The 14,418-nt window shown below is 47.1% G+C and overlaps 1 protein-coding gene across 1 annotated transcript in view; it reads left to right on the top strand.

Annotated features, from left to right (window-relative positions):
* Positions 1–14,418, top strand: part of SLC6A5 (solute carrier family 6 member 5) — a 58,225-nt gene that overhangs the window by 21,084 nt on the left and 22,723 nt on the right. Inside the window, exons 8-10 of the mRNA XM_017667230.3 lie at positions 4,367–4,501; positions 6,265–6,368; positions 11,096–11,220. Coding sequence (XP_017522719.3) covers positions 4,367–4,501; positions 6,265–6,368; positions 11,096–11,220 — 364 coding nt within the window. The remainder of the gene's footprint in view (positions 1–4,366; positions 4,502–6,264; positions 6,369–11,095; positions 11,221–14,418) is intronic.

Here is a 14,418-nt window from a genome sequence, read left to right on the forward strand (position 1 = left end):
AGTTCCTCATTAGGACAGGCTCCTTTGTGATTGAAATGCCATGAAGGCTATCATTTCTAAGTAACAGAGATGTCCCTTTTCCCCTGCAGCAAAATAAGCTCAACCTGCAGCAAAATAAGCTCAATTCTTGTTCAGGGCTCTAGGACACAAGAATGGCCTGTTGCTTCTTATGAGACCTCAGTCTCCCTTTAGGCAGCCAGAATTCCAGAGGCAGAGGCAACCAGCAGGCCACCTGAAGGTCAAATGCAGCCCATCTGACCTCGGGGGGCCACTGCCTGAGAGTTCTAGCAACAGCACAAAGCTAACCTAATTAGCTAGCACAAGCTGGTGGGACTTTACCTTACCACCTGTTCAGGACTCCTGCTGTGAGGAGGCCACCTCCAGGTTTCAGGCCCGCAGGCTCAGATCAACCAGTCATTGTCACTCCTACCAAGTATAATTCATTACTGTTCAGGTTCAGCTCCTCTGACGGTAGGTACAGGTACCTCTGAAACAGGTGCATTCTGAAATCCGCCTGACACAATGGAGCTAGCTGTTCAAGAAGCCTCCATGTACCCCGATGCACATTTGAGACATCCCCAGGACTTATAAACCCAACGTTGGGCCCCATCAGTTCACCACAGTCACCACCTACAAAGTGAGGGATCATCCCACATACCAGGGACCAGACTTGGGTGAGGCAAGCCAGGACCTAGGGTGTGAAATTTAAGGTGGCACTCACTCCTAGGTTCCTGCAAGTGCGGAGCCAGCCCCTGAGTGGGTGCCTCCTTAAATTTTGCACCCTCAGTGCCTCACTTGCTTTTCCCCAGTCCCAGCCCTGCCTCACACATTTCTGATCATGTGGTCCATAGAGTGGCATTAATGGAAAGAACCTAGGCTTTGGAGTCAGAAGTTCTGCTTCCAGTTTGGATCTTGGCTCCAGCTGACTGATCTTGAGTGAGGTGCTTAACCTGAGCCTCAGCTTCCTCCTCTGCAGAGTGGGACTAATAATAGCTGATACGTAGAGGGAATTCCAGAAATGGTCATGTCTGAATAGTCCCCCAGTAGTCAAATAGGAATAGTTGTCTCAGCCAGTTACACGGGTGCCCCCTGGGGTTTTCTTCCTGCAGGCTCTGGCTATGTAGGTCATCTCTCCCCTACCTGCTTCCATCCTCACTTCCCAGCAGCCCCACTGTGGTCAGGAGGTGAAAGGACGTTTCTTACTTGTCATCCTGCACCTACTGCCTTGGTGGGTGGGGAGCGCAAACTGGCCAGGGACATTGCCTGCCCTTGTAGCATTTCCTGTTCCCAGCCCCATCTGACAGCTGCAAGGACAGCCTGGGCCACCTTGAGATGGCAGATGCCTTTGCATTTCATAATGTCTGTGTGTAGAAAGGCTTTGCTTAACAGGAAGGAGAGAAGCAGCTTTGAAGGGTTGCCTGTCCCCACAGTCCCTTGTAATTCACCCTCCTCAGGGCAAGGAGGCAGGGCGCGGGGGGCAGGAAAGAGGCCCCTGGTTAGTGGAGGTAGCAGGGCAGAGGGAAGGAGACCACCCCATCCCCAGTCTGTTGCAAGAAAGGCTTTGGCCTTGACAAGTAACTGGGTTTAGAGGAATAAATAACTCATCATCCTTTCTTAGCCTGCAACCTGTCCCTTTTCAGCTGATGACAACACCACCCTACCATTTACTGAGGCCAAAAGCTTTGGGGTCATCCTTGACTCCTCTCTCTCTCATCCCACATTGTATCGGCCTGGAAATTCTCTTGGCTCTTCCTGCAAAATCCATCCAGTGTCTGACCATCTCTCCCCACTCCACTGAACCACCGAGGCTGGAGGCCTCACTGTGCCTTGCCTGTATTGCAGCCACGGCCTCCCAACTGCTGTCCCTGCTTCTCCTGCCCCTATGCAGTGTACTTACGACATAGCAAGCATGTCGGGTTAGAATGTCAGTTCCTGCTGTTCTTCTGCCGGGATCCCTGCGGAGCCCCCACTCTCACCAGGGTAAAGGCCTCACCAGGCTCTGGGTGACCTCTTCCTACTGTCACCCCACCTTCCTGACCTCCTCTTCTACCTGTGCTCCCCACAACCATGCTGGTCTCCTTGCTTTTCCTAGAAGTCAGGCACTCTCGCCTCTTGGGGCCTTTACTCCAGCTGGTTCCCCGGGCCTAGAACATTCTCCCAGATATCCCTTAGCTCATTCACTTCCTTCAAGTCCTGGCCAGCTTCTCAGTGTGGCCATTTTCCCAGTCACCTTCCCAGCACGGCCCACACGCCTCCACTCTGCCCTACTGTTTCTTTTTTCCAGTGCACACATCACCATCCATCTGCTACACACAATGCTGTTAGGATTACTACTGGTTGTCTATCTCCCCAGCTAGAATGTGCACTATTTGAAGGCAGGGGTCTTTGTCATGTTTACTGGTAGACTCCACAAGCTTAATGAAAGGATCCCAAAAGTTATATTTTTATTTCAGCCCTTTCCCTCAACGCATCCCCTACAAGTCCTGAATCAGTCCTCACCCTCTGAAATCCGACTGCCTGCCAATCACTGCCATTCTGAAGCCTGCTTGCCAGGCCCCGGAGTCTGTGCAGCCAATGTGTGTCAGGGCCTCTGTCTCCTTGGCAGAAGGTAGGTATTCCCAGTGCCCCAGGATGGAAGACTGCAGGGGGGAAGTGCAGCTCTGAACCAGGAGTGCTAACCTGGCTGGCTGTATATTCCACCCCACAGGTCAGAGAACATTCAGTGGGCTGCAGTTGGAGCTTAGCCTCATCCTTCAAGTGTGTTTTAATGCACTTTTGGGATGCAACCAGCTTGTCAGCTGAAGGTTGTCACTGTCACTAAATTAGGACTGGTGAGTCCTTGGCAAGACTAAAGTGGCACATGTGTTTTCAGAGCCTCCAGACCTATGCCACTTCATGTGGATTGACCCCTTCTCCTCTTCCAACAGCCCTGTGAGGAATATGCTGGTGTTATCATCACTTTGTTGGTGTGGATACTAGACTCAGAGAGGTTAAGTCACTTGCCAAGGTGGCCCCACTTCTATATGATGGCTATCAGATTTGAATTCAGGACCATGGGACTATAGAGCTCACAGTATGCTCTTCTCTCCACCTACCAAATCCCAATCCCTCATACTTCCTTTACCCCAAGGTTTGATTGTCAAGGAAGGAAAGTACCTCCTACCCATCCCTATTCAGCCATGGTCCCCAAGTTCTCCTGATGTTACTTCCCAAATATTTCTTGACTCTGGTTCCTCTCTCTTGCCCAGAATCCAGGAGCATCTTTCGGCTGGTATTCCAGGCCTCCCATGCCGTGGTGTCCTCTCTTGTCTCCAGTGCCCCCCCACCCTGCCCCCACCAATCGCTCTTAGGCTCAACTGTAGGCTGTCCTAATGGCGAGGGATTAGAGCTTTGCTCTCACACCCCTGCCCTGACAGCTTTCTTTTTTCACTTCCCACCTTGCCTCACCTCCATTAAGTTGCCCTTGGCCTCTAAGATACAGCTCATGTGTCATCTCTATGAATCTTTCAGTGACCCCAAGCTGAGCACGGCACCCCCTCACACTGTCCTGTGTGTGATTGTTCAGGCACTGCCTCTGGGTGTCCCAGGTGATGATCCCTTCATCATCATGCACAATGCCTGGCACAGTGCCCAGTTCACTGGAGCCCTGGGCAAATGCTTACTGAACTTAACTGTACTTAATAACCACCTGTTATAAATCAGGCACTATGCTAGAGCCTCAATAAACCCACACAATTATTTTTGTAAGAAAGGTGCTATGGTCCCCAGTTTACAGATGTGGAAACAGAGATTCACGGAGCTTAACTGCTTGTTCAAGGTCTCACTGCTACTCAGTGCTGGGGCTGTGATTTTATTGGAATTTAAATGTGTGTATTTCTAAGATCATGGTCTTTCCTTCTTACCGGCTGCCTCACTTAGGGTGTCTACATAAACAAGGATGGAATCCTTAAGCTAAAATAATTCATCTCTAGTGGTGGAATTATGGGCCTCAAGCAGAGGGTGCAGTGGGGGTTGGGGATGAGATGAGCACATAACCCTTCTCCCTCGGTGGCTCCTCAGAGAGGTGTCCCATCAGCCGTGGGTGGAGTGAGATCTCCCCTGGCTTTCCAAACCACAGGCTGGCTTGCCCAACAGCACTGGGAGTCCCTCAGAGGCTTTATTCCTGGCTCTCTCTGATTGATCTTTGGTCCCAGTGTCTTCCCTGTGTCCCCAGCCCTGGCAAAGTTTGGGGAAACTATGCTGATGTCATCGCCACCGGGAGCCCGGGTCCAGGCGGAAGCCCACATGGCCTCCGGGGCGCTCCTTTGGCACAGGCATGTCGTGCAGGTCTGCTCATTCCAGTCCCTCTGTCCGATACTTTTTCCAGGTGGTGTACTTCACGGCCACATTCCCCTACGTCGTGCTCGTGATCCTCCTCATCCGAGGAGTCACCCTGCCTGGAGCTGGTGCTGGGATTTGGTACTTCATCACTCCTAAGTGGGAGAAACTCACAGACGCCACGGTGGGCCTATGCTCTCATTCACACCATAACTCTGGGGGCGGTGTCCTCTGGGGATGGGTCTTGCCTTGGGACGCTGTTTGCCAGAAAGAGTGAGACCTCCTCTCACAGGGCTTCTCAGTGTTCACTTTTACAAGGTTCTAGTAATCCTGGAGTGTTACACACTCAGAAAATCTTTAATGAGAAGTGGGCAGCTGGGGGTTTTCAGATTCCCAGAATAGTTGACCTACATGTGGGGCTTCAGGAGAAGCCAAAATGAAGAATGAAATCCCCTTAATAGCTTTGGGCCACCTCATACCACTTATCTGTTACTAATTATAGTGCCTTGGAAATGGAGTTTTGCTGGTTGGAAAATAACAGTGCTTAGGCAAACCACAAGCAATTATATTTTAAAAGGCTCAGATGCAATTGAATACTTCTGGGACACCCACACAAGGCCACCATATACTTGCATTTTCTCTTTGCGTATTTGTTACAGGCACATCTTACTCTAAAATTCCCTATCAAAAGCTTCCAAATGAGGGGGCAATTGTTCAATAAGAAGTGAATTTTCTCATCTTAAAGCAATATGCACTTTTTCAAAGCAGTTAAGAACATGTGACTCAGATCGAGTATGTTTGCACATAAAGGAAAACCTCCAGATAATGGCAGCTTAAATAAAATAAAAGTTTATTCCATTCTCATGCACTAAAGCAGCCCAGTGGTAGATAGTCAAGCACTGGTTGGGTGATTCCATAGTGTCCCAGGCTCCTCTCTTTCTGTTCCACCATCCTCAGTGAATAACTCCGGATAGCTGCCAGAGCTCCAGCCATTGTATTAACCTTCCAGGTAGCACAAAGAGGTGAGGAAAGGGGTAGAGACAGGCACACTCCATCTCTTTGAAAGACGGGAAACCCCAGAAGTCCCATGTCACAATTGATTTTTCACTTCTTCGGCCAGAAACGAAATCATATGCTTTTTCTCTCCTTGCTGCACCTCCCTTTGATGCTGGGAGATGGTCCTTTAGCTGGACAAATGGCTGCTTTTACATAAAATCACAGCTTTGTCACTAAGGAGTATGGGAGAATGCATGTTGGTGTAGGCACAGACTTTGCCAGTACACACTTGAACTTTTTCTTTGTACATTTAACAACTGGATTTAATTTATAAAAATAATGGGCTAGCCATCATACAAATCATATACATTTCTAGCTCAAACTCTTGAGTGGCCTCTGGAACTTTATAAGGACAATTAAGAGAAATCACCAAGAGAACCAGGGGGCATTATCAAAGTTCAGGAAGGATTGGTACTACAAAATCCACTCTGTTGTGACTCAGAGGTTGCTTTACTAAGATGAGGGGTTATAGACTTACAGATTTTTAATAGCAGTTGTAATCTATAGGAATGTCAGTTTAAAAAGATTTTAATTTTATATCCATGAATATACTTCGCTGTTTCAAATTGTATTTTGAGAGTATATGCAGCTAAAGAGAGGGCTCTCCCTTCTGTTTAATTTTACATGGTAGGAAATGTAAGCATGAAATGTGTGTGTGGTTTAGAATTCCTCTCCTTTGATTAGAGAGGAGTTAAAAACCCCCAGGTAATTTACTGCCTTTTTGCCTTCCAGCCCAAAGGATGTATGTTTCTCACTTAGAGTTAATGCCAGAGTCACCTTGTCCTGAGTACCTTTCCCCTGGGGGATGATGTGACACTGGGCCTGGGCAGCTCTCCCCCCTCAGGGCAGCTTCCTTCAGTGACCTTCAGTCTTCTCCCCTTTGCTTCCCAGGTGTGGAAAGATGCTGCCACTCAGATTTTCTTCTCTTTATCTGCTGCATGGGGAGGCCTGATCACTCTCTCTTCTTACAACAAATTCCACAACAACTGTTACAGGTATGTGGAGGCACTTAAAGTCCCAGAGATAGCCAGTGCATTGAAATAGAGTCTGAAGACAGACAGTGGACTGAGCCCTAGACACCTGAGGTCACATCCTCACACTTCACCTGAAGTTAGAGCCAGGGAGCTGCCTCTGGCATAGGTGCAAACCCCTGCTAAGGGCTAGCTGCTGGCTTCGGTGGCCTGGGCCCCAGCTTGCACAGCTGACTCTGACAGTGGTGGGGGCTCTGTGGCTCTTTATGGCATGGAATTGAGCCTCTCTGAAGGTTGCTGTGCTGTGTCCTGGGATAGTCATTTGTGAGCCACCTAGTCCCTTGATACAGTCATATGTATGGTCACTGATGAAGGGTGGTCATTCAGTCACTCCACAGGTATTTTTCTAGAAACCTCTAAAAGAAAGGCAGCTTGGTGCAGTGGAAAGAACATCTGGGTGATATCTGTGTTAACTAATGGATGTGCTAATTAATGGATATGGTGGGAATCCTTTCACAGTGTATACATACAGCAAATCATCATGCCCTGCCCTTTAAACATATTAGTTTTATTTGTCAGTTATACCTCAATGAAACTGAAAAAAAAAACAAACCCTCCCAGATCTAATAATTGGAATGTCTGGAGGTGGGGCAGGCTCGGGAATCTAATATCCAGACAGGATCCTCAGGAGATTCTAAAGCTTGGTGACACTGAGAACATTTGGATAGTCTGGTGTTAGGTCAGGGGCTCTGAGACCCTGAAGCCCTCCACCTGGGAGAAGCTGGCAGCAACTAGAGCTGGTGACATCTGAAAGCTAAACATGCCTGGGATAAGCAGTAAGAAATACAGCCAGTTCCCTCGACGGATTAAAACAAAAAGAAGGAGGGCCTTGTGTTGAGATGGCCTTGCATTTCAATTATGACTTCACCATTTACTAGAACCCCAAGATGCTGGGAAACATACTTCACTTCTCTGAGCCTCTTTATTTTTCTTCATGTACAAATGCAGATTATGATATTTAAAAATATTTTTTTATTAAGGTATTATTGATATACACTCTTGTGAAGGTTTCACATGAAAAAACAATCTGGTTACTACATTTACCCATATTATCAAGTCTCCACCCATACCCCAATGCAGTCACTGTCCATCAGTGTAGTAAGATGCCACAGATTCACTATGTGCCTTCTCTGTGCTACACTGTTTTCCCCATGACCCCTCACCTTATGTGTACTAAACTTAATACCCCTCAATCCCCTTCTCCCTCCCTCCCCACATACCCTCTCCCACCCTTCCCCTTTGGTAACCACTAGTCCCTTCTTGGAGTCTGTGAGTCTGCTGCTGTTTTGTTCCTTCAGTTTTGCTTCGTTGTTATACTCCACAAATGAGGGAAATCATTTGGCATTTGTCTTTCTCTGCCTGGCTTATTTCACTGAGCATAGTATTCTCTAGCTCCATCCATATTGTTGCAAATGGTAGGATTTGTTTCTTTCTTATGGCTGAATAGTATTCCATTGTGTATATGTACCACATCTTCTTTATCCATTCTTCTACTGATGGACACTTAGGTTGCTTCCATATATTGGCTATTGTAAATAGTGCTGCGATAAACATCAGGGTGCATGTCTTTTTTAATCTGAGAAGTTGTATTCTTTGGGTAAATTCCAAGGAGTGGGATTCCTGGGTCAAATGGTATTTCTATTTTGAGTTTTTTGAGGAACCTCCATATTGCTTTCCACAATGGGTGAACTAGCTTGCATTCCCACCAGGGGTGTAGGAGGGTTCCCCTTTCTCCACATCCTCACCAGCATTTGTTGTTCTTAGTCTTTTCGATGCTGGCCATCCTAACTGGTGTGAGGTGATATCTCATTGTGGTTTTCATTTGCATTTCCCTGATTAGTGATGTGGAGCATCTTTTCATGTGTCTGTTGGCCATCTGAGTTTCTTCTTTGGGGAAGTGTCTGTTCATATCCTCCACCCATTTTTTTAATTGGGTTATTTGCTTTTTGGGTGTTGAGGTGTGTAAGTTCTTTATATATTTTGGATGTTAGCCCCTTGTTGTATATGTTATTTACAAATATATTCTCCCATACTGTAGGATGCCTTTTTGTTCTGTAGATGGTGTCCTTTGCTGTACAGAAGCTTTTTAGTCTGATGTAGTCCCATGTGTTCATTTTTGCTTTTGTTTCCCTTGCTCAAGGGGATGCGTTCAGGAAGAAGTTGCTTATGTTTATATTCAGGAGATTTTTGCCTATGTTGTCTTCTAAGACTTTTATGGTATCATGACTTACATTTAGGTCTTTGATCCATTTTAAGTTTACTTTTGTGTATGGGGTTAAACAATAATCCAGTTTCATTCTCTTGCATGTAGCTGTCCAGTTTTGCCAACACCAGCTGTTGAAGAGGCTGTGATTTCCCCATTGTATGTCCATGGCTCCTTTATTGTATATTAATTGACCATATATGGTTGGGTTTATATCTGGGCTCTCTAGTCTGTTCCATTGGTCTATGGGTCTGTTCTTGCCAGTACCAAACAAATTATCTTGATTACTGTGGCGTTGTAGTAGAGTTTGAAGTTGAGGAGCATAATCCCCCCCACTTTATTCTTCTTTCTTAGTATTGCTTTGGCTATTTGAAGTCTTTTTTTGGTTCCATATGAATTTTAGAATGATTTTCTCTAGTTCATTGAAGAATGCTGTTGGTATTTTGATAGGAACTGCATTGAATCTGTAGATTGCTTTAGGCAGGATGGCCATTTAACAAAACTAATTCTTCCTATCCATGAGCATGGGATGTGTTTCCATTTATTGGTATCTTCTTTAATTTGTCTCATGAGTGTCTTGTAGTTTTCAAAGTATAGGTCTTTCACTTTCTTGGTTAGGTTTATTCCTAGGTATTTTATTCTTTTTGATGGTATTATGAATGGAATTGTTTTTCTGATTTCTCCCTCTGCTAGTTCATTGCTAGTGTATAGTAATGCAACAGATTTCTGTGTATTAAGATTATGATATTTTGTTGTGAGGTAAGAGACGATGTGTGCAAAGTTCTCAGAGCAATATTTAGCACATAGTAGATGTTCAATAAGTGGCAACTGTTGTTATTATTATTTTTATTATAAATGTATGAGATTTTTGTGAACCAAGAGGAAAAGATTATAGTTCAGTTGTGGCTTCAGATGGCTGGCATGGCCTCATAGAGGAGAGATCTATATTGGGCCACATTTCAGGTGCAGGAAAGGAGGGAGCATATTTCAGGTAACAGAACAGCTAGAGGTGGGAATGAGCAGGAATGTGAAGGAGATGTGGAGCAGTTCCAGGTCAGGGGGATTGGAGTAGAAGGTGTGTGCACGTGGGGATTGAAAGGAGATGGGTCCCTAGAATCAACTGAGGCCAGATCAGAGAGAGTCTCTGTTGTGGTTGGCTGGGGCTGCCATAACAAATACTGCCCAGTAGGTGGCCTAAATAACACAAGTTAATTTTCTCATAGTTCTGGAGGCTAGAATTCCAAGATCAAGGTGTTGATGGGGTTTGATACCTTCTGAGGCTCTCTCCTTGGCTTTAGATGTCTCTGTGTGTGTGTCTTCTTGTAAAGTCACCAGGCATATTGGATTAGGGCCCTAATGACTTCCTTTTAATTTAATTACGTGTTTGAAGCTCTTATGTCCAAATACGGTCACATTCTGAAGAACTGGGGGTTAGGACTTCAACATATAAATTTTGGGGGTACACAAGTCAGCGCATGATGGCTGGGCTGCCAGGCTAAGGTGTCTGACCTTTTTTGGTCATAGCTGCTCATTGGATTAGGACCTGAGAATCAGTCTGAATAGCATGAAAGGGGTAAGCATTGCTCTGTGCTTCCTTAGAAATGAGTCTGGGTGGTATGGCAGAAAGAACACAGGGCTGAGAGGCAGGAAGTTTGGATTCAAATCCTGACCAACCGTTAATTAGCCCATTACCTTCCCCTGGGCCTCAGTTTCTTCATCAGTAGCTAAGGGGCCGGACAGGGCTGGCTGTTTACTGAGCCCTTGCCCTGACCAGGCTCTGCGCTGTGCAGGCATCAGCTGGCTCTGTCCCCACAGGGACCTGTGAGGGAAGTGGGGTCCATCCTCGCCATCAACTAAAATTAGAATGGAAAGAAAGTGATTTGTTCAAGGTCATGCCTCCAACAAATGGGAGAAGCAGAATTTGTATTTGTCCCTGAAGCTCCCTCTGGCTGTGACTTCTCCGAGTCTAGGATAGCTGGACCTGGCAGGCTGGGAACCGCAGCCGTGGAGCCAGCAGAGGGCGCTGGGGTGCAGGCAGAGCCTGGTCTCTTCCCCGCCTGCCCCCTTGCCCTTCTGGGCCTGTGCCCCAACCCCAGGCTGTCCTCACACCTTAGTGGCATGTCATGGCCCCTTCGCTTCTATCATACATGGGTCCCATCCTGCAGTCCCCAAAAGGCCCCATTCCCTCAATTTCTGCTCTGATGGACAGACTTACCGCTGCTGCTACCATGAGGGAAGATGTGGAGCCAGAGCTTTGATCCAGAGGCCTGGAACAGGCAGTTAGGGGAGATCTTTTTGGGGCTTTTCAAACCAGCCCAAGAGAGTCTGTGGTCAGGATGGGTGGTTCCCTTCCTATAGAAAACAAGGCAAGCACCTAGTGACTATGTTTAGAAATGGACATGTACAGACATGCACATGTGCACAGACACACCGATGTGTCCTACTCACAAAGCATACCTAACAGCAACCTCTCATCCCCTCCTCCCAGGGACACTCTGATTGTGACCTGCACCAACAGTGCCACGAGCATCTTTGCTGGCTTTGTCATCTTCTCAGTGATCGGCTTCATGGCCAACGAACGCAAGGTCAACATTGAGAACGTAGCAGACCAAGGTACAGTGCAGTTGTCACCCTGCTCTTGCAGGACAGGTTCCAGGCTCACCTTACGAGCTCCTAATTTACACTGTGATTGGGAAGTTGGCCTTCTGGCTGGGGCAGGATGGAAGGTGGGGCAGCCCAGGTGCCCCGTTGTGGGGGGACCAAGATAAACTCTAGTGGGAAGCTCCTGCAGGACCGGAGCTGGCCCGTCCCTAAGCAGAGGGGTTGCTATACATGTCGCTTTCGTGCTTCCCTTTCCTCTCCTTTGTTTCTTTTTTCTGTCTCATTTCAGCTCCAGCCTCAGTAAGTAAGGTGTGTATCTGTTGCACCTGTTAGGTATGGGTTATAGCCTGCTGCGAGATGGCATGCTTTGCAGAGGGCTCTGTAGAGAACGAGTTCTAATGCCTACTAAGAGCTCTGACTTCAGAGCAGTCTTTCCTGATGAAGCACCTTCCTGGTTGTGAGGTCAGATGTGCACTCAGGGCCTTCTGCTTAGTTAGCAATGCAGACCTGCGGTTTTTTTTTTTCCCCAGTGGATGGAAAGGTTGGGTGATAGTGGTGGGAGGGGTGTAGAATAAACGTTTACTCTTTACCTGAGTAATCTCTATGTTAATGTTTAGCGTTTGTATGGTACTTTCAAGTTTACAGAGCTTTCATTTTTATCTCACTTAATCCATATTTCTGGCACAGCATTTTATAGTGTTTAATATTTTTATTTAACACTTTATTTCCACCCACCCTTATTCTACAAAGAATTTGAGCATTGAAAGTTTTGATGATTAAGGAATTTCATTGGGACTATAGCCTATCAGATATCTATGGGATGCTTTGGTGCGGGGACATGTTTGGGGCTGTGGGGACAGGACTGTGACCCTGGACAATCCAGAGTATATCCCTTTGAGTAGCTTCCCTGTGCACTTACCTTCAAGGAGCTCACTGCAGTTCTCAGATAATGGCTCAGGTGCAAGCATGCGAGAGAACCAAGCCCTAGAAATGTCACCTTCTCGGTGGGCTGCCGGCTGTCTTCTGGCTCCCCGAGGATAATTAATTACTGCTCCTGCGATGCTGATGGTGCACCGTGAACCCCCAAGAGTTAAGCACCAGCATGTTCCAGGGGGTTAATTATCACTCCATGGAGAGAGCATGCTAACCCCCAGGGGTTTTGTTTCTGCAGCAGTGGGCTAATTTAGAGGGTCCCTGGAGCAGAGCAAATGCGCCTTCCTCCTTCAGAATTTTCAACTCCTTAGGGAGGAGAGGGGATGGAGAAGAGAGAGAAGGCTCTGTCCTTAGGGGTGCATATGCCACCCCTTGCTGTCTTCATTTCCTCCCAGAAGAGTGGCTGGAACAGGGAGGTCCTGCCCCACTTCCTAGCAGATTTGAGGTGTTTTGTTATTTCTGTGATGTTACAAAGCTCACTGTGAGCCCCGTTGCCAGAGAGAGCCATTCCTGAAACAGGGATCACACCCGTTAACTCTTCTGAGTGCTTGCCTGCCCCAGGAAAGGGATTTGGGAACACATGTCGCTAAAACCCAAATAGAGTTTGGTTTTTTCTTTACATAAAAGCATCAGACAATTGCCCATGTTTCCCTTCAAACTTCCCCTTCCAGGTATTTTTCACTTCCTCTGATTTTAACAGGGAGAAGAGCACTTTTAAGAGGTTCCTACATGTCCTGGTAATACTTGGTAACTTCTCACTGTCACTAGCACAAGGACTGCGGGCTTCATTTCCCATGGGTGGGGGGGCAGTGGCCCATGAGGCCTTTTCCCAGACCCCCCTTTGCCCAGCTTTCCCTGCGCACCTGAATTTGCATATTTTAATATGCAGCTTGCAGGCTTGTCTGATTTCCCCTGGTATCGTGGAGGCTCTGCAGAAGTCAGGACCAAGGTTTGGGGTCAGGCCTGCATTAAATGCCAGCCCCACCCCTTCCTAGCTGGCACCACTGGCATATAGACTTTCAGTACATTTTTGCTGACCCCAAATTAGTAACTACATTTTGGTCTTTAGTCCAAAACAGGTTTTCTTTAATGGCCTAACACTATTCTCTTTTGTTTAGTGTTTTTTTCTAAGGGAGGTATTTTTGGTTAAAGTCATTACCTCAAATCTCAACCACATCAGGGTTTTGGGGGGGCCTGTTCTTCTCAGGTATCTGCTCCAGAAAAAGTACTTCCCAGGAAGTCAGCCTTTTAGGGTTGCCTCCCGCCATCTTCATTACTGCCTGTAGAGCAGTAACTTGTGGTCAGAATCCACCCCAAAGCCCTAGCACAGTGCTCATCTGACACCGAACAGGTGGGGGCAGACCAGGGAAGACAAGCACAGACGAGTGTGGTGCCCTTAGCCTTCCCAGGCTGAGGTGGCGACTCTGGTGACCAACACTAGGAGGTGCTGCCTCGGTTCCCTCACATCCAACCATCTGTCTGTCACCAGGATGCCAACCCCTCCTTCGAAGGCAAAGGAGTTCAGGAGGTATGTCCTCTGAGAGCTTATCCATTCGTAATAAGTTTAGAGCAGAGGGGCCACTCCTGCTGTGGCAATCTAGGATAAATGAGGCTGTCACTGTAGGTCTTTGGGGGCTCTGTGCAGGTTGCTGGCATGCAGATCCCTTTGATTCCTTCTTATGGGAAATATAATAATGGCCTTTGCTTGCTGAGTTCTCACTATGCCCAGGTATTGTTCTGAGCCCTTTGTTTGTATTGACATATTTAAGCTTCTCACAGAAGCTCTATGACAGTGGGTACTATTATCTCTATTGTATGGATAAGGAAACAGATTTATGCAGAGAGAACAAGGCTCACCAAGGCTCCCTCAGCTAGTAAGAGGCAGAGCCAATTTTCTAGTTCGTTGGGGAATGGAGCCTGCACTCCAGCCACAGGGAACACTGCCTCCCCGCGGGAGATGAGAGAAGCAAGCCTCAGCCTCTGTCCTACCGGACATGTGGACCCTATCTGGGGAAAACTCCCTGTGGCTCAGACAGTCCATCTCTCCAGAAAAAGAAAAAATCTAAACTTTACAAAATAATATAAAAAGGTATTTTAAACATCTACTTCCCAGCCAGCTTGGATCAATAGTTTGTTGAAAATAATGCCTTCACCTGTGTACTTTAGGGAGGCAGCTGAAATTGAAGCAGGCTGAGTATTTTGAAATCATATCCCCCCTGGAAAAAATCAGCAAAGCCCAAAGGACCAAATCCTGTGGCAGCCATTAGCCGAGGGTTT

This window comes from Manis javanica, chromosome 11 (genome assembly GCF_040802235.1).
Source record: "Manis javanica isolate MJ-LG chromosome 11, MJ_LKY, whole genome shotgun sequence".
NCBI lineage: Eukaryota > Metazoa > Chordata > Mammalia > Pholidota > Manidae > Manis > Manis javanica.